This window comes from Tachysurus vachellii, chromosome 5 (assembly GCF_030014155.1).
Source record: "Tachysurus vachellii isolate PV-2020 chromosome 5, HZAU_Pvac_v1, whole genome shotgun sequence".
Lineage (NCBI taxonomy): Eukaryota > Metazoa > Chordata > Actinopteri > Siluriformes > Bagridae > Tachysurus > Tachysurus vachellii.
In genome coordinates, this window is record NC_083464.1 from 27,763,030 (window position 1) to 27,786,708 (window position 23,679).

The 23,679-nt window shown below is 38.4% G+C and overlaps 2 protein-coding genes across 3 annotated transcripts in view; one reads left to right on the forward strand and one right to left on the reverse strand.

Moving 5' to 3' along the window:
- Positions 1-8,021, reverse strand: part of LOC132846282 (sickle tail protein homolog) — a 35,181-nt gene extending 27,160 nt beyond the window's left edge. The window contains exon 1 of one of the 2 annotated variants that reach the window (XR_009648479.1): positions 7,819-8,021. The gene's annotated coding sequence lies outside the window, so the exon portion shown is untranslated. Of the gene's footprint in view, positions 1-4,307; positions 4,341-7,818 lie in introns of those variants that run through there. The other variant, XR_009648480.1, reaches the window with a different exon arrangement.
- Positions 8,022-14,530: 6,509 nt separating this feature from the next.
- Positions 14,531-16,661, forward strand: LOC132846283 (uncharacterized). Its single transcript, XM_060870934.1, has one exon. The coding sequence runs from the start codon at positions 14,743-14,745 to the stop codon at positions 16,021-16,023; it is 1,281 nt and encodes a 426-aa protein (XP_060726917.1). The 5' UTR covers positions 14,531-14,742; the 3' UTR covers positions 16,024-16,661.
- Positions 16,662-23,679: the final 7,018 nt, after the last annotated feature.

Sequence of the window (23,679 nt, forward strand, 5' to 3'; positions counted from 1 at the left end):
GGCAGAGCCCCTTGACTCCCAGGAAAAAATTCCTTTTTCCCACTCTTTTTGGTTTACACTAATTCATGACTCTTCCTTTCAGGTTGCTTAAAGCTCAGTAATATTCCATTAACAATGGGACAGAATCCTCTGCCCATAGGGTGCCTAACCTACTGGCATTATTATTTATAGTAATGATTGGCAGCAATACATGCAGCATCTGAGGTTTGTCCTGAGATAGACAGTAGCTAAAATTGAATATTACTATGGGTTTTGTCTAATTATTTGGATGTAACCAGCCTTTACTAAAAAATAAGTGCTGGTTTGTAAACAGTGGGTGGAAAGAACCTTGGAAAAGTGAGCTAGGTGTCACAACCCATTATGTGGTTGTTTGGTTTAAAAAAAAGGTTGTTGTAAAAAAAAATTGTGAGTGTGAAAGGGTACTAGGACTCACATTTACAGCCCATACACCAAATTTACTTCAATACAGTTTTATGTTTTTATATATTTTAAGCCTTTCACTATTATAACAAAGTAAACTAGCATAACTGGGAAGTTTATATGGAATTATTTCCCTTTCCATCAAGCTCTACTTTCCATACTAGTGTTAGTTGTTAAAAGTTGCATACTTGTGTACTGTGTAATTTATTTGTTTGTTTCTATGATTATCTGATATACATTTATTTACTTATTCAGGTTTTTCTGTATTGCAAGTACACTTCAGTACAAAAGTTGATTGTTTTCAACTTGTTTCCAAGTCATTAAGGTTTCGAGGCTGACTTCAACTTTTTCGACTGTGGAATGCCAAGGCTCTCTTCATGCACAATAACACCATCTTTTTGACTATACCCCAGCTGTTAGTCTGCCGATCCTTCATACTAGTCTATGTAACTGCTAATACACATACAAACAAACACACACTCACAAATTGCAGTCCCCTCCAAGCTGAACTCAAAGTTCTAAGACTTTTTCTATGTACACAAAAGGCCTTTTTCTCTAAAATATTGTTCACAAATCTGTCTAAATCTGTGTTAGTGATCATTTCTCCTTTGCCGAGATAATCCATCCACCTCACAGGTGTGGCATATAAAGATGCTGATTAGACAGCATGATTATTGCATAGGTGTGTCAGACTGGCCACAATAAAAGGCCACTCTAAAATGTGCTGTTGCCCGTAAATTGAATGTGCATTTCTCCACCATAATCCGTCTCCAAAATCATTTCAGAGAATTTGGCAATACATACACCCGGCCTCAGAACCGCAGACCATGTGTAACCACACCAGCCCATGACCTCCACATCCAGCATCTTCACCTCCAAGATTGTCTGAGTCCAGCCACCAGGACAGCTGCTGCAACAATTGGTTTGCATAACCAAAGAATTTCTGCACAAACTGTCAGAAACTGTCTCGGGGAAGCTCATCTGCATGCTCATCATCCTCATCGGGGTCTCGACCTGACTGCAGTTCGTTGTCGTAACAGACTTGAGTGGGCAAATTTTCACATTCGATGGTTGTCTGGCACTTTAGAGAGGTGTTCTCTTCATGGATAAATCCCTTTTCTCACTGTACAGGGCAGATGGCAGACAGTGTGTATGGCATCAACGATGTCAACGTTGTGGATCGAGTGGCCCATGGTGGTGGTACGGTTATGGTATGGGCAGGCTTTGAGTTCAGCTCATCAAAAATGGGGCAAAAACAAAAGTGTTGCATTTCTAATTTAGTTCAGTGTATACTGATCATCTATATTTCTATATAAATTATTTTTAAATTCATTATCTAAATAAATGTTCATATTACTTTATTTTACATATCTAGATATCAGGAAATGAAAGCTATTTATCATCTTTATCAAAGACATTCATCATCACCCCATTAATTTCTAACTTTAAACTGATGATCCTGCCTGACACTCTTATTACCTCTAAAACATTCCTCACAGACTTTCAGAATCACTCCTACCCCATTTCTCTTCCTATCCAAACCATAATAAAACAGTTTGTATCACCCTCCACTACTACGCACCTTGCTTTCCTTCTACCTGGTATCCTGCACAAACTGTATATCTACCTTACTTCTCTCCATCATGTCCGCCAGCTCTCTACCCTTCTGCATAATTGTACCACTCCTGCCTTTCCACTTCTCTCTCTGCCTATGAACCCTTCTCCCTCCTCTCCTTCTTCGACCAACAGTAGCCCAATTTCAGCTCGCACCCTGTAGGTAGACCGTGCCGGTGGCGGTCATTGTTAACCCAGGTCTTGATTGATCCTGTATGGAATATTTGGCACATTCTATGCCGGATGCGCTTCCTGAAGCGACCCTCTCTATTTATCCGTGCTTGGGAAAGGCAAAGACGACACCGGCATGCAAAGCTTGTGTCTAGATTATCTTTTACTCTCTAATAACCAATATATTCAATATATAGCAAAACAAAGAATTGGATTTGTGCTTTTGTGATGCTTTCTTACTGAACTGTATACACAGTTAATACACAGTATACACAGAATAAAACATTATCTAATGTTGGCTAAAAATGTATTAATATTATGGCACTTTTAAATAACTGGCAAATCAGAACATGCTGTTTTCTATCACTGGAACAAGTCACTTAGGTAGTGGGAAAATGTGATATAAACAGAAAATTTGACTTTTTCTCACTGTTAGAAAATTTGATCACTAGCAACATTAGCCATTGAAGTGGAGTTAACTATTTAGTAATTACTGGAATAATTCTATCATACCACCTTATAAACTTGCCCTTGAACAGAAATGTCTCTTTCTTATAGTGAGAGTGGGTAGTAAGGTAATTAAAGACAGTGGAACATCCTGCAAAGTTTTTATTGCTTTACATTATCTCAGTGGGTCCATCTGATGTTAGAAAAGCAGCATTAAATGTTTTAGTACAGATCGCATGTGTGTGTGTGGGGTGTGTGTGTGTGTGTGTGTGTGTGTGTGTGTAAGAGAGAGAGAGAGAGAGAGAGAGAGAGAGAGAGAGAGAGAGAGAGAGAGAGAGAGAGGCAGATAGTGAGAGGGATAGGGCCTTAAAGCTGATACTCTAAAGGGGAAATTTAAGTATGACTTCATCTCCTGCCACATCACAAAGTGCCAATGTCATCAGCACTAAAGCATGCTAGTGATGTAATATAGACTACTGCCATGTATATTTTTAGTCCAAAATACTCCTCTTTATAACCAAATCACTATTTACAGTCTGATTTAACACACACTTTGTCTGAATCCAATGTCAATTCACATCAGAGAAAAATAATGTGTCTGAATAATACTTAATATCCCTTTCTGTTTGCTGTTACTATGTTGTCTGATTCAGAATCACTTTCAGTTTTTCAACATAACACAAGTCAAGTGTTGATAATTAATGTTGTTCAAGAACTTTCTAAAAAAGTGTAGTGTATCATTCAGTAGTTTGTTACTTTCTCAAAAGCCTTTCTGATGGATTTACTGTAGGTATTTCACATGTTTAGTGTAGGTCCTGAATTATTCCTAGTAATTATTGGAACGAAATACTCAAAAATAAATACCAGAATACCAGATTAAGCTAGGATGACAAGTAGTTTGATACTAATTTAACAATTATATTAAATACAAATAAATTAGAAATATAAACAGATATTCAAAATATCAGCCAAATGAGTATGCATTAATATTATTGTTAATAAGCTAGAATTAATTAATTATTTAATTAAATATCTGTTATATGAAAATAAGTTTCTAAGAGTGTTTAGAGCAAAGTCCTAACAGACCACTGCTTTCCTGTCAGGAAAAAGATACATAGAAGGGAAACTAGCATGCAAGAGTGCAGTGCGGTGTATGAGGAACAGATCAAGAACATGATATCTGGCAAGAGGTGTTGCCATTGTTTGTGTTTCCTCAAGCTTTTCCTGCTTCCTTCTATTGAGGGCTGAATGCAGAAAAGCCAGACTGAAGTGGCCTTGAAAGTTTCTAGTAATATACAGTATGTATTACTCTGCTTTATGGGTCAAAGAGGTTTTCCAACCTTAGCGAGACATCCATCGAGAAGCCTGCTGTAACATGGTTATAGAAGATCTATTGTATCACACAGCCTTAAATTGGCCTATGAGGCACAAGTAGCTGTAGTCAGGGTCTTAGTTTAACAAAACATCTTAATGAAGTTGAAGCCAATAAAATATTATTTTGACTGTTAAAGATAACTAAGGGCAACATTTTAGAGGTATTTAATTCTTCACAATGTGTTGCGATGATGTATCTTATAGCAGGTCACTGAACTGCTTGATGTCCAAATGGAGCTTGAAACAATGCAGGTTTTAAAAATATTAGGAATAAATCTTACATAAGTTAGGCCTGTTAGGAAGAGACCATATCCATCACATTCAGGAAGATGCTGTCCTCATTTCTTGTAGCATAGCTCATAGTAATTGCATAGCCCAAAGACCTAGATATAAAATTAAATTATATTAAATCAATATATGACAATTTTGGTAATTTGGTAATTAGGACTGCCAAACATTAGATTCCTCAACTCTAGCACTTAGTGAACATGAAAATATAACAGATTAGCTACTTGCTTGACAGAAATTAGATTGAATGAATATGTAGCTTTAAATTAAGAATGGACTCCCAAACACAGAATTATATATCATCCCTGTCTAATTTGCCAAGCAGAAAGCATCCACTAATTTAATTTCTAAAGACGTAATTCCTAGAGTGACAATATTTCATATAACGGCATGTTTCAATGTTTGTATCACTCAGCTCACTTGTGTTTGCCACATTAAATTCCACGTCCTAATACAAAACCATTAGTACAGTAGTATTAACAACATTCTCTTCACCATAAAGTCATTTACTTAACTTATTCATATAACTGTGTAAAAGCTATACCACTCTCACGGTCATGAAATTATAGTGAATATCAGCATGGCTGTGATTACTTGGCAGGTCATAGCTGTGACAATACCCAGTATAACTGCACTCTTGCATGTGTGATATTGTTTAATTAGACAATTGCTGCTTAGTAGTGTCTGCTTGCTTAATCCAAAGATCATAAAGTACTTCTATTAGGTCTTCAGACACCATGAATTAAGTGATTTTGAATTAAGCTTGACCATGAATTAAGTAATAAACTGAGGAGGACTGTGCACATAAATGTCCCCTCACAATTTCTGGATCTGGAGCATTTTTGCAAGTAAGACTGCGATAAAATTACCAGTTCAAGATGTGCATGAACAAAATACTAGTTAAAGATTGTGTACATTTATGCAACCCATTTATTCTCTTTCTTCAGCAAAACATCTCTATTAGTTTTCACTTAAATTTGTATGTTTGCTATTGTTTTGAGAGCCATGAGGGCTCCCTCTGTTGGCCTGCAGAGGATTTGCTGCACTTTACCATCAGGACTCTAATTCCCACAATCCATTGCACCACCAACTCAGCACACCTGTTTCCTGTTTGTAATAACCTGGTCTATTTAAGCTTACTCAGAACTCTGAAGTATTCTTAGCCTGTCTGCATACTGAGCGTATTTCTCTGTTCTGTCTATTGCCTTGTTTTGACCCTGCCTGTCTTTAGTGTTTGTGATTGTTTGCTACCTGCCCTGGCCTATGCCTGGATTATTGACTACTGCTTTTGGATTTCCTTTGTTGTTGCTGTTTGCCTGGTGTTTTGACCCTTGCCTGTTTTTGGATATTACTAATAAACCAGCATTTGGATCGAACCGGTTTCACGTGTATGACAGCTATGTTACATTAAAGGTTTAAAAGATCTGTCTGATATAGCTTGCTTTCATTTTTACATCACAAAACCTGTGAATGTGTAGATTTTTTTATATCCTCTATATATTTTAAATAACCTCCTATTAATGTTTTATTAGTAACTGAACCACACTAAGACATTGGAATGTCTCAGGCAGTGTTTAAACACACACAGGGCCTCTATCTACAGAATCATCCTATGGCGTGAGCAGTCACCAAACACAGGTATGCAGTAAGCCTACCTGCAACCCCATTAATACAACAAGATCACCTATTCTAAAAGTAACATGTAGATTTTAAGCACACAGTAGCAGTTCACCTGTCACTGTCAAATAACAAAATAGTAATTGTAGAATATTTAGTGTCTTCAAAATATCTAAAAAAAAAAAAGGTTTTTTTATACAAGTACAATGTCTTGTATTAGGCTTTGACATTACCTTGTAGCCCATTGGCCATGATTCAGTGCTGGTGTTACATAGGTCTCGTATTTAAAGTTCAGGTTTGAGCATGCTATGGGAAGTCACAGGTAAACATCACTGCCAGGCAATGCTCATAACACTTTGATTTGGAACTAATTTGCTGTTTTGCTCATTCTTTTTCTAAAATGAAAAATGACTAGATGGAGTTACTGCTGTCACTCTTCTTGCCTGCTACAGTAGTGACTGGGTCCTAACCGACCTCTTAAGTTGAGAATCTGGGAGAGGTTTTCATTACGGACTGGCCCTGTCTTTGTTACCTCATCAGCCATATGATTGCACCATTTTTGGTGAAAACTACTGATTGTCAGCAGGGAATTACAATTTGCAGTTTGACCTTAAGTACAAGATTTAACCAACAAAAGGTAGCTTTTTACAAACGTATTAAAATATCGGATGAATAGTTACCATAAACCACTGTATTTTGTATGTGCACTACTTTTACTATAGAAGCTTGCTGGATCAAAGTCTGAAATTCAGTGTACTGTGCCGTTTAAACACCTCTTTACCGTGCAGATGTAAGTCCGTAAATCACAATTGTGTCTAAAACAATTCAAAAGTAAGTTATGTGTTGTGCTGGCAGTGGTGTAACCAAATCACCACTCTTCTGTTATTTATGAAGTAATTAGGTCAGTCAGATGTTGCACTAAAAAAACTCAAAAGACTCATTCCTCTTTATATGCTGGACAGTAGCACTGAAAAACCCTCAACAAGGTGTCCAAGAACAAGTTACTGTGAACAAATAGTGTACTACTGTCCATGCAGAATGTCCAAACAAACACAATTGGTCCCGAAGGTCCAAACAAATTCAACAACTATTTTATACACACATGATTTTTCAAGAATAAGGCTCATATTCTTCTTGTAGGAGTAAAATATTTCAGTCAGTTCAAGCAACTGTAGCAAACATATCTGTATTTTTTATTCTGTGGTGTATACAGTGCATGGGAAATGTCCCAAGATGTCCAGATGCAAATGTACTTGGAAAATTGGAGGAAACCTAGCAGCAGCCTCTGCCTGCTTGACTGGAAAATTGTCAGAGGTCCAAAATCACAGACACACTTCATTCCCATTTCACAAAGCATGAGTGTAATGATGGAGCATTTAATTAACTTTTAATATAAAGTGAAAATCAGTGAAGATCATATTACTAAAGTTTATTATCAGACCAGGTAAGAGAAGAGCCACTGTCAGGTTTGGTGTGGTCTGATTGACACAACACTGTGTCAATAACTATATTATTATTATTATATTATTATTATTATTATTATTATTATTATTATTATTATTATTATTATTATTATAGATAATATTTATATAATTTATATATATAAATGTATATATTTATATATAAATATAATTTATATATATAAAATACCACAATCCAATGTCTATGTCTATGCCTGCCTAGTCAAGGACCATCTTTGTATAACTGAGGTCTGAGAATAACTCTGGTCTGCCAAAAGCATTCTTCTGGTTTAGAAACTGATCAAAAAATGTATCTATCTAATAACAGTCTTAAGAATAAAAGATGGGTTGTGTGTAGTGTAAATATAATTTTTCTGAAACGTTCTACAAGGACAGAGCTGAACGGTGCGTAGAGTATGTAACTTACCCTGCCTTGCCTTGTGTCAGCAATCCATGGGTAAATGAAAAGAGGAAAAATCCTTTTCCACTCCCTTTCTTTGTAGCCAAATAACTTTTCTTTCTGCCAGAAAACTGAGTAAGAGAAAGGTCTGATGCTTCTCTCTCTCACTCGCTCTCTCACACATACACTTCCTGGAAATTCCCTTTGCACAAGCTCAAATCAGCCCTCTCCCCCAGTTCAACCTAGCCATACTATTCATGCAGTGTGTGTGTGTGTGTGTGTGTGTGTGTGTGTGTGTGTGTGTGTGTGTGTGTGTGTGTGTGTGTGTGTGTTTATGCTGAATGTTTTCTACCTCTCTTGGTGTATGCCTCATCTCCCATAGAGAATAGAGAATAATAGTAGGAAAAAGAGAGAAACACAAGAGGCACACTGCAGCCAAGAGATTAGGATGGAGCAAAAATCGAAGGAAAGAGAGAGTGGTGAAGGAAATCATGTGGAAGCTTCCATGATCCAAAGTGTATGAGAAAAAGTTCTCTGAAATCTCAGCACTCAACATCCATGAGTGTCTTGTCTCAACAAGGTATGGCTGTGACTATTCCCTGCCTAAACACCAGGGGGACATTCTGGCAGGCTTTAATTATATGTGCCATGTGCCTTTGTTTTTGTTATTTGTATCACATGTATAAGCCCCACACATTCCTTATCTGTCCCCTCTGCAAACCTTTTCCTTGTGTTTCACTGATTGTCATCCGTATTTATACTGGTTTTCTTGTGCCTGTCCTTTTTTGCTGAGTCCTTGTGTTTGTGTTCCTGTGTTCCTGTTCCTCTGTTCCTGTTCCCGTTCCTGTGTTTTGTGTTTCCAGTCTCCTAGTGTTTCTAGCCCTTTGTTATTAGAACATGCAGCATCTGCTGAGAAGATCACTGAAAAGATCAATGGATGGGAGAGGCAGGTGGCTAGGGTTTGTTTTAAGCCTTGCATGAACACCCGCCTGCTTGTCGCACTTCTGCTTCTTTGAGCACTGCTTCCAATGTTGTACAGTACAAAAAAGTTGATACAGTTTCAACACAAATGCCATTTCTGGACAATGTAACTACCAAAGAGCATGTTAATTTCAGATCTGTTCACCATTGCACTATTTGCCTCAGGGACTTGTATCAGAAATTGGATGTCAGGTGAAAGCAGCATTCATTCATCTTCCTGTGCTTGAATCATTTGCTGCAAGTTTTCGTGCCTGTCTCTGCGTTTAAATTATACTGTTTCGTATTTTCTCTTTTGGGTAATATTTTATGTTGTCGCTTTAGTTTTTTTAAAGTCTTTACTTTTCTATCGCAGTTAATTTTATTCCTCTTTTTTGGGAAATGCTTGTTTGTTTTCTGTTTTCAAACAGCTAGCCAAGAAAACACTCTTTAAAACTTTTAAATATTCCTATCTGATTCAAGTGAAAGGTACGTAATCTAAGTATGGCAAACCTTCAGCTTGTCCAGTGTGTGAGCTGCATGTTTAGTAATTCTTGCTCCATCATTAGTGTTAGTTTTACTTGTGATAATTGTATTATAGTTAGCTCACAGAAGATCCAGACACTAGAGAGGGATAGCGATAGTAGTGTACTTTCTGTAGGGGAAAATCTGGATGCCTTAGGTTGAGTTAGTAACCCTTCAACTTTACATTAGAGCCCTCAGACCGGGGTAAATTGGTGACGACTCAGCTGCAAAGTCGCAAAGCTAATGCTAAGGCTTACCCACTGGAACACCACTCCTCTCTGCTTCACATGTCAAACAGGTTTGCTCTCCTCAGTAAAGCACCTACTGAGAAACTGGTTATAGGAGACTCCATCTTAAGGTCTGGTTATAGGAGACTCCATCTTAAGGCATGTGAAATTAGCTAGGCCTTTAGGGGCTCCAGCAGCACTAGTTAGGTGTATTCTGGGAAACAGGGCACAGGACATAGCAGGTAATCTTAGGGTCTTAAGCAAACATAGGTTCTCAAAGGTAGTTTTCCACCTAGGAGCTAATGATATATACGCCTTTGTCAGTCAGAGATTACTAAGAGTAATATTGGAGAGGTGTGTAAATTATCGAAGGCGATCTCCGATGCTATAGTATGCTCTGGCCCCATCACAATGCACTGTGGCGATGTAGCTTAGAGCAGGTTATGATCACTGAACTGTTAGATGTCCAGGTGGTACTCCGAAAATGATGTGGGCTTTATAGATAACTGGAGACTTTTGAGGGCAAGGCTGGCCTGTTAGGACGGAATGGTGTCAATCCCACTCGGGAAGGTGCTGCTCTCATTTCTTGCAGCATAGCACATAGTTTAAGAACAGGCCTAGTTAATCAGTGACAATCCGGAGCCATGGCCAGGGAGCAGGCAAGCAGGCTAATCTGAAAGTCTGCTAGCTGCATTGAGTCGTCACCCAGGGTTCACAATATAGAGACTGTGTCTGTTTCTCAAGCTATAAACTATATTAATTATAAACACTCAGAAAATTTGTTTTAGAACCTTATTAGCATAAAATTAGATCATAGTCACACAGCCACACCTAACAGGCAGTGGAGGAGGTGTCGCAGTTATTCATGATGATAAGCTAGACGTCAAGCAAGAATCTAGACATATCAGAAGAATCTAGAATCAGTTCCTCTAATTGTTATTTACAGACCTCCTGGACCATGTTCTGAATTCCTCTGTGAATTTGCAGATTTCATTTCAAACCTAGTTGTTTCTTTATACAAAGCAGTAATTGTTGGAGACTTATAAGTTTAACTGATAGGTTAGAAAATCCTCTGAGAACAGCAGATGTTTTCATCTTAGATTCAGTAAGAATTAACCAGAATGCAATAGGACCCACTCATAATGGAGGTCACACTCTTGATCTTGTTCTAACCCTCGTAATAAATATAGAAAATAAAGTCACAGTGTCACAATCAGAAGCTATCTCTGACCACTATCTCATGTCATTTAAATTGCGCTTCGGACACAATATTTGCAATTTGCCACGTCACCATGTTAAACGTACATTTACATCTGCTACTGCAGAGAGATTTACCAACAGTATCCCAGAATTATCATCCATGACTGGATCACCTTCTGACCCCACAGAACTTGATCAGGTGACTGACTATTTAGAGTCAGTGTTTCACTACACCCAAGATATTGTAGCTCTACTTAAAAGGAAAGTAATTAGAGAGAAAAAGCTTGCATCCTGGTACAATGACAACACGCAAACTTTAAAATAGTCATTAGAACGTAAATGCCGTCAAACTAAATTATCAGTATTTCGAGTGGCATGAAAGGAAAGCCTTCATAGCTACAAAAATTCTCTTAGTGCTGCTAGATCGGTGTATTTCTCCAGCCTTATTGAAGATAACAAAATTAATCCTAAATTTTTGACTTCATTAATTATTTCAATGGAAAAATTGATATCAGGCAGAAAATTCAGACCATTAATTTAATACCAAACAAATAAATAATGCTGTAGATACTATTTCTGTTTTTGATCAGTAGATAATATTACTGTTTTTCACTGACTTCAAAAATATCAACCTGCATACTGGATCCCCTACCCACGTTTCTTTACACAGATACTACCAGTAGCAATCCAACCCATTCTAGAGATAATAAATTCTTCCATAAGCACTGGCTATGTGCCGAAATCCTTTAAGCTAGCGGTTATCAAAGCTTTGATTAAAAAATCTGACCTCGACCAAAACTAAACTCGAATAAAACATGCTGTTGGTGTTAAAGGGACAGCCCTCTCCTGGCTCAGGTCTTATTTGACGGATTGATATAAGGTTCTGTTTTAGGCCCATTGCTTTTCTCCCTATATATGCTACCCCTTGGTGCAATTATTTGTAAATATGGTATTGGCTTCCACTGTTATGCTGATCACACGCAGTTAATTGTTTCAGCTAAGTCAGATGTGAGATTGAAGATTGTGTACAAAATTTGTACTTAGTTTATCATAATTATGAGGTACTGTCATTATTATGACTTAGTCATTAAGTTATTATGACTTAGTATCTCATAATAATGGGAAATGTTCTGATTATTATAACATTATTACTTTCATTTTATCCACATAATTATGAGATACTAAGTCATTATTATGAGAAACTTTCTCATTCATTCATTCATCTTCTACCGCTTATCCGAACTACCTCGGGTCACGGGGAGCCTGTGCCTATCTCAGGCGTCATCGGGCATCAAGGCAGGATTCACCCTGGACGGAGTGCCAACCCATCATTCACTCACGCAATCATTCACTCACGCAATCACACACTAGGGACAATTTTCCAGAGATGCCAATCAACCTACAATGTATGTCTTTGGACCGGGGGAGGAAACCGGAGTACCCGGAGGAAACCCCCGAGGCACGGGGAGAACATGCAAACTCCACACACACAAGGTGGAGGCGGGAATTGAACCCCGACCCTGGAGGTGTGAGGCGAACGTGCTAACCACTAAGCCACCGTGCCCCAGAAACTTTCTCATTATTATGATATACTAAGTCGAAATGCCGTCATCTTTGATCACTCCAAATATTTTTACAATTTTGTAATATCAATATTGTCCATTGTAGAAGCAAAAATTCTTAAGTTGAAATATAGTAACCTGGAGAGTATCTGTAATGAATAATACTGTACTTGAGATTGTTGACCTGTGTCATTTAAATTGTCTGTGCTTTTAGAAATTAGAGGCCTGTTTTAATGTTACCATTGTTGATGACACCAACATTTAGAGTTATGCAGCTTTTTGGGGCATGCTGCCTATCTTGAGCATATTTGAGCACTTTAAAAGACCTTGCGAAGCGAACGGATGACAGTGTCACAAGTATTTCATCTATGCTCCTTTTTACTGCTTTTTTACAGTCAGACTAACCATACTGAGCACACAAGCACTGACATTGCGGCACCAGTATGGAACACTGTGGCACTTGTGGAGGTGGTAAAAAACATTTCTATACATCTGTAGTTTCATAGCACTGACCAATTTCATGATTTACAGCTTGTAGTGAGGACACCACATTACAAAATAGATTGTAGATTCATTTAAATCTCTACATGTCAATATTTGCAGAAGTTTTTTACTTAATTCGGGTTGTTTGCTTTAAAACAAGATCTTGGTGGCCTTGGACTAGTGGAGTTTGAATATCGTATAAAATATACGATACGGGTGTTTTTTGAGCCGTGTGTGACCCTTTTGAGGTTCCACGTGGGTGCGCGTGTTTGCCCTGTCTCTGTTTAGACCTGACATTTAATGAAAAGAAAAACGCTTCTATTCTTCTTCAAATGAAAAAAGTGATTTTTATGCTTTTTTCTGTGGCCTTTTGGCTTTCTTTAAGCCAACTTGATATAACTTGATATTAAATTATTTGTATTTCTAAAAATCGTTTAAGCATAAAAACACTTTACTGTTGGAACAGTAAATCTGACACATAAAACTGTTTTGACTTTAATATTTTTGCCAGACAAGATTTCCTCACACAATCCCCAGCATGATAGGAAATGCAGTCATATCTTTTTGTAACTACATTATTACTCATATAATATACTTAAATCTGCTGTCTCTGTAATATGAATATGTTTATATATCATGTTTACATGCCCATTAATGTTTGCATAGGCCAGAAGACTTGTGACATCAGGGACAGATGAATGAATGGTTGTAAATAGCAACAGTGTTCTGAACTGAACACATAGCAGTTGTGTTACATCAGTCCTCTAAAATTAAACATGATACATCGCTGGCCAAGATTTTGTTTCAGTCCTTGGTGACAAGGGTGATGGCAGAAATGTAACATCTCCCAATAATAATGAATGATGCACCAACAGTGAGACATTAGAAACACTTTTGTTGCTAATTGCAAATGTCTACATTTCTACACTATAGTCTACATACACCACTCTGTAACATAAAGCTTTTAAATCACTTGTTCCTTACAAAATATATTGTAAATTTATCTTTAATAAAATGTATATGAAAGCTTATAGATTCAATATGATATATATGAAAGCAATAAGCTTTAAATTGACATTTCATTTAAACATTGTCTTAATCTCACAAACAGTTAAAGACCAAAACAGACAGAAATGTAAATTCATGCTGAATTTGTGAACAGACTAAAACTGTTCCTGATTCTGCTGTCAATAACTCTTAAGGAAATGCAGCTGAATCTTGACACAACTGTAACATATCAAATGTGAATCTGTTTTTTTTCCCAAAAGGCCTTAAAGAGAACTTATTTATAAGTTTTAAATTAAATGAGGTTGTTTTTATTAAATTAATCATTCATGATTTTTAACTAGTAAACAATAAAATTTTTACACACCTGTGTACCTTATTTTCATATAAAACTATAGCTTTTGAAATAGATTTTCAAAAGCTGCACTAAGGGTACATTTGTGTGATGACTAAACAAACAGAGGAAAAAGAGGATTAGTGGAGCTGCTAAAAGAAAACAAAAAGGGAAAGAAAGTGTAATGATAGCAGCTTTGTGCAATGTACCATATTTTATTAAAATAGATGTTACAGTAGAACTGAAATACTGAAACCGTGGCCAGTGCCAGTCCCAACATAACCAGTGTTGGCATTTCTGCTGGCTGTGAGTGGTTAGTTGCATGACAATTAAATTTCAGGGTTTTTGTGTCCCATCTGTGTGTGCATTAAGTGCCCCCACATAACGGCGCTGGCTGTATTTAGAGACGTTCCCGACTCATTGGCGCTCCACAGCCGCTGGCCAGCTTTAGGTCGAGTGCTGCGTCGCTCTCCACAGAAGAACAACACGGTTTCTTTAGCTCCTAAATTTAGCGCCGACTGACGCGAGAAATCGCTCAACGATGACGGAGCGCAAGGACCCGGAAATGCGCTCACAATTCTGCTGCTGTGAATAACCCAAAGTATTTTTAGCAGATGTGATCATCTGGTGTAGTATAAAGGGAAGACGCAGATGTAAAATGCAGTTGTACAGCAGCGCGCTAACACACTACCCAGGATCATCGCGGACATTTACAGTGACTGTTACTGCGAGGGGCGGAAACACACAGTTCCTGTCAAGTTCTAACACCGTTAAGGAAACTAACGCAGAAGGTTCGGCCGGGGACATTTGTACAGACACGAACATGACCGCGTTTTCGTGCTACGAGGCCTCACTGAGGCCCGTTTATTACACGTCCAAAGCGGAGATTGTCATCACAAGGCCGAATGGTGTGGAGAACTGTGTCCCTGTTCAGATCATGAAGGATCTCCACAAAACCTGCGATACTGCAGATGTATACAGAAGTCCGTTTAAAGACAACATTGATCAGTCACGTGGGGATTTGAGTAGTGATGATGAGCACAGAAGGAGCAACCTGAACATTTTTGAGGATAACAATGAGATAACTGATACCAACTCACTCAATTTTCATAGCTTGTTAAGGAGAAATTGTGGCAGAGTGCAAAATGAATTGGTTTATGTCCCTGACGAGGTTGAAACTACAAAAAAGATTTCACAAAGCATTCCATTAACTTGCAAATGGGAAAACTCATCTGAAGTATTCCAAAACCAAAGTAAGCTGAAATGTCAGCAGAAGGATGATGATGAAATGTTAGATGACCAAGTGTTGAAGCTACATGTACTCCAAGAGCATGCAAGCAGGTCTGACCTCAATGAGAAGGTTAGCCAGTACCTGGCTGAGGTGGAGAAACAGAACAAATACCTTCAAGAGCACAAGAAGTATCGTTTTTACATCATCCCAGATGGAAATTGCCTGTATCGAGCAGTGTCAAAAGCAGTATATGGTGAGCAGTCAATGCACAGTGAGCTAAGAGAGCACACAGTGCATCACATTGCTGACCACCTGGATGAGTTTGTTCCTATTATTGAAGGTGATGTGGGTGAATTTCTAATCAGTGCAGCACAGGATTGTGCCTGGGCTGGCTACCCTGAGTTACTGGCCATGAGTCAAATGCTGAATGTAAATATCTACCTAACCACAGGAGGCAGTCTAACAAGTCCCACTGTCTCCACCATGATACACTATCTGGGTGAGGAAGACCTGACAAAACCAGCCATTTGGTTGAGTTGGCTGAGTAATGGCCATTATGACGTGCTGCTGGACTGTAGCCTACCCAACCCAGAGTATGATGACTGGTGTCTGTGCACACAGGCTCAACGACAACGTGACGAGGAACTAGCCAAGTCTATGGCGGCTACTCTGTCCAAAATGTACATTGAGAAGTTTAACCTTCAGTAAACTTTTTAGTCGCAGGATTTTGTAATCTGTAAAATACATTTCTGGATCCATGGTGTTTTGATTCTTCAAAACTGATGGCTTAAATGACCCAAATCTTTAGAAAATATCTATCGATCTATTTTGTTCCTTTTGAATAAAGTTCTGCACGGTGTATATTTCCAGATGTGCCATGGCACATTTTTTTGAAAGCCAAAAGTTATTTTATGATTTTGTTGCCAGAAATGTTAGTCACATTTCAAACAATATATAATCTGACTTGATAAATTGGTTGATTTGATTTATGAATTATTTTATGATTTGATCAATATTAATAAAATTTGATTTAAAAAAAATCATTTCTGCATGATCAGAGACTCTTGATCATTGCATTGTCTTGATCGTCATGAGACGATCTAAATTGTAATTTCATCAGGCACCCTTTACTGTGGAATCTTATCCTCATGCTGTATTTTTATATATTTTAGTGGGTTGCACTTCTGATTTCTCAAGCGTTTTTATTCCCTTATTTATTGTAGTTTGGTGTATTTTTATATTGTATATTCCATTTACGTGCAGTGCACATTAGGAGTGTAATATGCAGAGCAAGTGCATGAATATTGTCATTGTGTACATACCTAAAATAAATACAATTTTGCATACTATGTTTTTACTTTTATTTCTTTAGTAAAAATGGGGTAATGAACTGTATGTATTACATATTGATTTGTCTGCAACCTATAATGTCTGTAACTGTTAATATTATTTACTGTTTAATTAGATTAAAATGGCACTTTTGTCCGTAGAAATAAATTATATATTTTATAATCAATATTAGGCCCAGATGGCAATCATTTCTTATGGATATTCTAGTTTGAGAGTTAGGGTTAGGATTTTGATTCGATCAATTGCAATTAGTGGTGACCATCCCTTCACCTGGTTCAGGTGATCTTTGATGACCCCATATGTAATTTTTGTTTTATCATATGTATCTTTTAAACTATTCTCTTGACTATAAAAGGGTGCTTGGTTTTAACTATAATTTTATTAGATCTTTTTATATATGTTTTGCTGTTGTGTTTTATGTAATAAGGCCTGGGTTTCTGCAGATTTATTAAAAAATATATATACATTAGTGCCAACTCCACTGTCCTGTCTTTTTCCCTCTTCCATGAAAATGATCTTAAACAAGGTAGTGTGTTCTCCTTCATATTTGATCATACTGATTAGATTATGATAATAAACAGTAATAATAAAATGTAATAAACTCTTTAATGTTTTTTCTCAGAGTGCCTTCAGATTCCATGTACAAAAAAATCTGAAATAAAACAGGACCTTTTTTGAGAGGTGATTTGGTATTAAGTTAGCAGATTTATAAATATTTGGACATTAATAAATTATTTCAGCTGTCTACTACAGTATACTCAATTCAATAAAATCATATGTCTATATTAAGTATAGTATACTTAACAATGCCCACACTCACACAGCACTTTACAGAAATATTCAAATTCAGGATATAGCTGTGACATTGAAATTTATCGCTAATGAGCAATCCAAAGGTGAGGGAGGCAAGAGAAAACTCCCTAGGTTAATATTATGAATAAACCTTTAGAGAAATAACACCTAATATTGGATTAGACATATTGTGATCACATATGGGTTGAAAACAATGTACATTGACTGCAGATTGCAAGCAGAGACTCTGGCAAGACTAGTTATGACAGCATAAATAAAGGGCAAGGCAGAAGATGACACAGATATGAGGGCACCCTGGGACATAAAGCAGCCAGCTACTCCACCGTCAGTAAACATCTCATTTCAACAAAACTTTGTATGCCATTTAACTCTGCAAACACTTATTAAAAGACTGTTCCATACTTTGGGTCTTTGTAAGAAAAAGCTCTGTCCCCTGCTTGATTATTTGAGGTACCAACATTTAGCCTCCACCTTTCGTGGGAAGCTCATAAAAAATAAGTTTGCTGTTTGGCACCACAGTACACAGTGTTATAACACAGTGTTATTGTTACCTCTAGGTTTGATTATTGTAATGCCTTTTCCAGTAGGAGCGGGCATTACAATAATCAAACCTAGAGGTAACAATAACAACTTTGCATCATGTAGTGTCCATTATATTTTTTATCTTGGCAGTATCACAGGAAATTCACACCAATTGATTCAGGAACAGGAAATATATAGGAGCTCAAATAAATAGGTCATTCATTTAACAGTTTTTGGGCATTAATCTAAGTTTTTATACATAAAAACTGGTTAAATGGTGTAGACATTACAGCACATTTTAGCTTAGAGACCAAAAGAACTTTCCCTTCTTCATGCTCTTCACATTCTGTCATTCTGGAAGTTAGGCTTTGTCTCATCTGTCCATAATATGTAAACATGTAATCTCTGGTTTACACTTTTAATTCAATACAAAAATTGTATAGCATGTTTAACAATAAACATTGTCTCAAAGCTTCATTTCAGTAATATAAAAAATATGGAATAAAAATTATTATTAAGTTTAAAAATAAATTAATATTTATGACTATTGAGTAAGCCTCAGGCAATAGTGGCCAGGAAATACTCCTTGAGATGCTATGAGGAAGAAACCTTGAGAGGAACCAGACTTAAAGGGGAACCCATCCTGATTTAGCTGATACCGGAGAGTGTGATTATACAGTGTAGATCAAAATTAAAGATCTTCATGGCTCAACATTTGAAGGCATTTTTGTTGTGGCTATTTCATGCGAATAGAACAGTGTTTTACAAAATAACCAAGACACTTTAACAATAAATCTTCATTTTGTAGAAAATGCAATGATCAAAATCAAAGAACTGGTCACTGCAGAGTGGACTTTCAGTCTAAATTCTCTTAAACTGAGACACTGAATGACGAGACAGATCCTTACTCAAGGATCAATCCCAGCTGCAGTGTTGAACCGATTGCCTGTTGAGATTCTTCACATTATCCTGTCCTCTCTTGCATTTGTCTTTCATGGATGTGGACTAATTTTGATCCCACTGTAAATAATGTCCTGTCTAAATCTATATATAGCCAAGTGTAATTGTGTAACCTGAGCATGTCAAACTTATAGGTCAGCGTAATTTTTTAGCTCATTAAATTCTTCAAATGTTCACTGATGAAGACCAAAGCACAAAACTGACTACCGCAACAGCATTGACACAATAGTCTCCAAGTGGTTCTATCCAGAACAGCCCTGTGGGTCTCTGGGCTGTCCACTCAGAGCCATCCCCAACAGCAGTGTGCATTAGGATAGACCAGGCATGTCTCAGAACACTAGAAAGAGAGAGAGAGAGAGAGAGAGAGAGAGAGAGAGAGAGAGAGATAAGGTATGCTTGTTAAAGACATATTTGTGTGGCATCCAGCTTATCCTCATGAATAACTGCAACACCACCTCCCCTGATGTATATAACTACATTTTGTGGTACAGACATTGTATTTACTCTAGTGAATTCCTATATTTGTCAGGATCCAGCCCGGACTTTGGCCATGTGAGTTTGTTTATGTTCTGTGTCACGTGTCTGCCCCGCCCTTGTTTATTCCTCCTGCCTCTGCACACCTGTTCCTGATGTGTTGAATGACTTGTCTATTTAGCCATGCCGCATTGCCTATGGCAGCGAGGAATCCTTGTTGTTGTATTTGTCACGTCGTTGTCATGTCTCGGCTGATGTCACCAGCCCGAGTTTTTTTTTTTGGTGTCCTGTGACATCGCCCCGCACCTGTCCGATGGTTTCCAAATACACACCACTCATCAAAAGTGTGAAACCATCAGTGAAGACTGTAAGTGTATGGCCAGAGAGGGGCATTCCCTCACTACAGCAAAAACAGAGTCAAGACACTGACTGGAGACAAGACACTGACAAGACACTGTTTGCCATACAGGTCACCTCAGGCCCACACCTGGCATCAACATTTACATTTATGGCATTTAGCAGACACCCTTATCCAGAGTGACTTACAACTGAGCAACTGAGGGTTAAGGGCCTTGCTCAGGGGCCCAGCAGTGGCAGCTTGGTGGACCTGGGGTTCGACACATGACCTTCCGTTCAGTAGCCCAACACCTTAACCACATCCCCCATTCACTGTACAGGACCATGCCAAGACATGTATCGATAACATCATTACTGTCAAACACGTAAAATACTTTCCCAATCAGAAGCTGTGGATGAACTCTGAGGTCTGCCTCCTGCTGAAAGCAAGAGATGTTGTTCAATTTGGTGATGCAGAGGACTATACCAGAGCCAGGGCCAACCTGGGAATCTACATTAGGAATCTAAGCATGCAGATGTTTACTCCATGACAGTTGATCATCCAAATATCACTCACAACAACAGAGGTGTATTTGGCAGCTGGTACTGAGCTGGTATTGTATACTCAGGGCATGTGCTTGGCCAATTGGCCAAGTCTTCACTGACATTTTCAACCTGTCACTAACCCAGGCCACTGATAGCCACAACTATCGTACCAGAATCAGAATAAGTTTTAATTCGTCAAGTGTGCAAACATATACACGAAGAGCTCCACTAAACATAGTGTATACATAAACAAAACAAATCGAGAGAAAAAATTTAGACTAAAGGGGTAAAAAGATAAAAATCTAAATAATATACAAAGGTGCAGCTGAGTTCTATACAGATATGCATAGTAAGTACTGTATATTACAATTGTGTATACTAAACATTTTAATAACCATAGACCCAGATAGCAATTACGTTTAGGCCACATGTGGGTATTATCTGGCACATATGGCCGAAATGTGGCGTGGCTATACAGATATGGGCCAAATTGTGGCCATATTTGGTTTGCCATAACTTTAAAATCGGAGGGAAATGCTCACTTGGTTCACAATTCATTTTGAGGTATGTGGCCCAGATAACAACGAACACCTGAGAACCATATGTGGTTGAGCTATGGCACACAGTGAGAAACACGAATTGTGGTAAACATTTGGCTTTTACGTGGAAAAACACAGGATTCCTGAAATCAAGAGCGGCAGACATCCGCTGTTCCACACCTCAGGTTGCTATGCATCTTCCCTCCTATTGGTGGAGTGAGACTACGGCGCGAATGTGACTGAGACTCGGGCAGCGGGCGGCATTTCTGCTTTCCTCACGACTGTGTAGGCTACGTTCAGGTAAGTGATTGGCACTTTAAAGTCATATAATTGAAATATGCAGCATTATGTGTCAATATTACATGTTATAAGTGTTTAGTTATTAGTTTAATTGAGGAAGGGGTCAAATTAGCCAATATTTTCCTCAGTTTAACAATACAGTTCGCTAGGAGTCCGCTGGTTTGCCGTTTTAAATTCCGATGTTTTTGGCTATAAATCAACAGGACTTAAGTAAAGTTGGCCGCATATTTACAGATTGGAGTTTCCAGAGTCAATAACTCCTGAGCTAAACACTGTTACTACACAAATAACACCTCTTTTCTATCATAGTAATGTAGAAACGCAGCTACAACCCATGAATTTTCCTCAAAATCAGCTTTCCTCCACAAGTTTCTATGTGCGAACCAAGGGACCGTCTGCAAAGTGCAAAACCCGAAAAGCGAATACTAAAAACAGTCAACTTGGAAGAAATGTCTTTTTGTATAATTGTTTTTTTATATGAAAATATTTCCCCCAAAAGTAAAACACATTTCCCCCAAATAAGTGTTGTAGTATAACTATCAGGACATCAGTGATGTGTGAGCTGAATTTGGTGACAGTACAGTGTATTACAGTGATGTGTGTGAGCTGGTGACAGTACAGTGTATTACAGTGATGTGTGTGAGCTGGTGACAGTACAGTGTATTACAGTGATGTGTGTGAGCTGGTGACAGTACAGTGTATTACAGTGATGTGTGTGAGCTGGTGACAGTACAGTGTATTACAGTGATGTGTGTGAGCTGGTGACAGTACAGTGTATTACAGTGATGTGTGTGAGCTGGTGACAGTACAGTGTATTACAGTGATGTGTGAGCTGGTGACAGTACAGTGTATTACAGTGATGTGTGTGAGCTGGTGACAGTACAGTGTATTACAGTGATGTGTGTGAGCTGGTGACAGTACAGTGTATTACAGTGATGTGTGTGAGCTGGTGACAGTACAGTGTATTACAGTGATGTGTGTGAGCTGGTGACAGTACAGTGTATTACAGTGATGTGTGTGAGCTGGTGACAGTACAGTGTATTACAGTGATGTGTGAGCTGGTGACAGTACAGTGTATTACAGTGATGTGTGTGAGCTGGTGACAGTACAGTGTATTACAGTGATGTGTGTGAGCTGGTGACAGTACAGTGTATTACAGTGATGTGTGTGAGCTGGTGACAGTACAGTGTATTACAGTGATGTGTGTGAGCTGGTGACAGTACAGTGTATTACAGTGATGTGTGAGCTGGTGACAGTACAGTGTATTACAGTGATGTGTGAGCTGGTGACAGTACAGTGTATTACAGTGATGTGTGAGCTGGTGACAGTACAGTGTATTACAGTGATGTGTGTGAGCTGGTGACAGTACAGTGTATTACAGTGATGTGTGAGCTGGTGACAGTACAGTGTATTACAGTGATGTGTGAGCTGGTGACAGTACAGTGTATTACAGTGATGTGTGTGAGCTGGTGACAGTACAGTGTATTACAGTGATGTGTGTGAGCTGGTGACAGTACAGTGTATTACAGTGATGTGTGAGCTGGTGACAGTACAGTGTATTACAGTGATGTGTGTGAGCTGGTGACAGTACAGTGTATTACAGTGATGTGTGTGAGCTGGTGACAGTACAGTGTATTACAGTGTGTGAGCTGGTGACAGTACAGTGTATTACAGTGATGTGTGTGAGCTGGTGACAGTACAGTGTATTACAGTGATGTGTGTGAGCTGGTGACAGTACAGTGTATTACAGTGATGTGTGAGCTGGTGACAGTACAGTGTATTACAGTGATGTGTGTGAGCTGGTGACAGTACAGTGTATTACAGTGATGTGTGTGAGCTGGAGACAGTACAGTGTATTACAGTGTGTGAGCTGGTGACAGTACAGTGTATTACAGTGATGTGTGAGCTGGTGACAGTACAGTGTATTACAGTGATGTGTGAGCTGGTGACAGTACAGTGTATTACAGTGATGTGTGTGAGCTGGTGACAGTACAGTGTATTACAGTGATGTGTGAGCTGGTGACATTACAGTGAATTACAGTGATGTGTGAGCTGGTGACAGTACAGTGTATTACAGTGATGTGTGTGAGCTGGTGACAGTACAGTGTATTACAGTGATGTGTGTGAGCTGGTGACAGTACAGTGTATTACAGTGTGTGAGCTGGTGACAGTACAGTGTATTACAGTGATGTGTGAGCTGGTGACAGTACAGTGTATTACAGTGATGTGTGAGCTGGTGACAGTACAGTGTATTACAGTGATGTGTGAGCTGGTGACAGTACAGTGTATTACAGTGATGTGTGTGAGCTGGTGACAGTACAGTGTATTACAGTGATGTGTGTGACCTGGTGACAGTACAGTGTATTACAGTGATGTGTGAGCTGGTGACAGTACAGTGTATTACAGTGATGTGTGAGCTGGTGACAGTACAGTGTATTACAGTGATGTGTGAGCTGGTGACAGTACAGTGTATTACAGTGTGTGAGCTGGTGACAGTACAGTGTATTACAGTGTGTGAGCTGGT

Coding starts and splice junctions, on each gene's coding strand:
- LOC132846283 (XM_060870934.1), top strand. CDS start 14,743: ATGCAGTTGTACAGCAGCGCGCTAACACACTACCCAGGATCATCGCGG.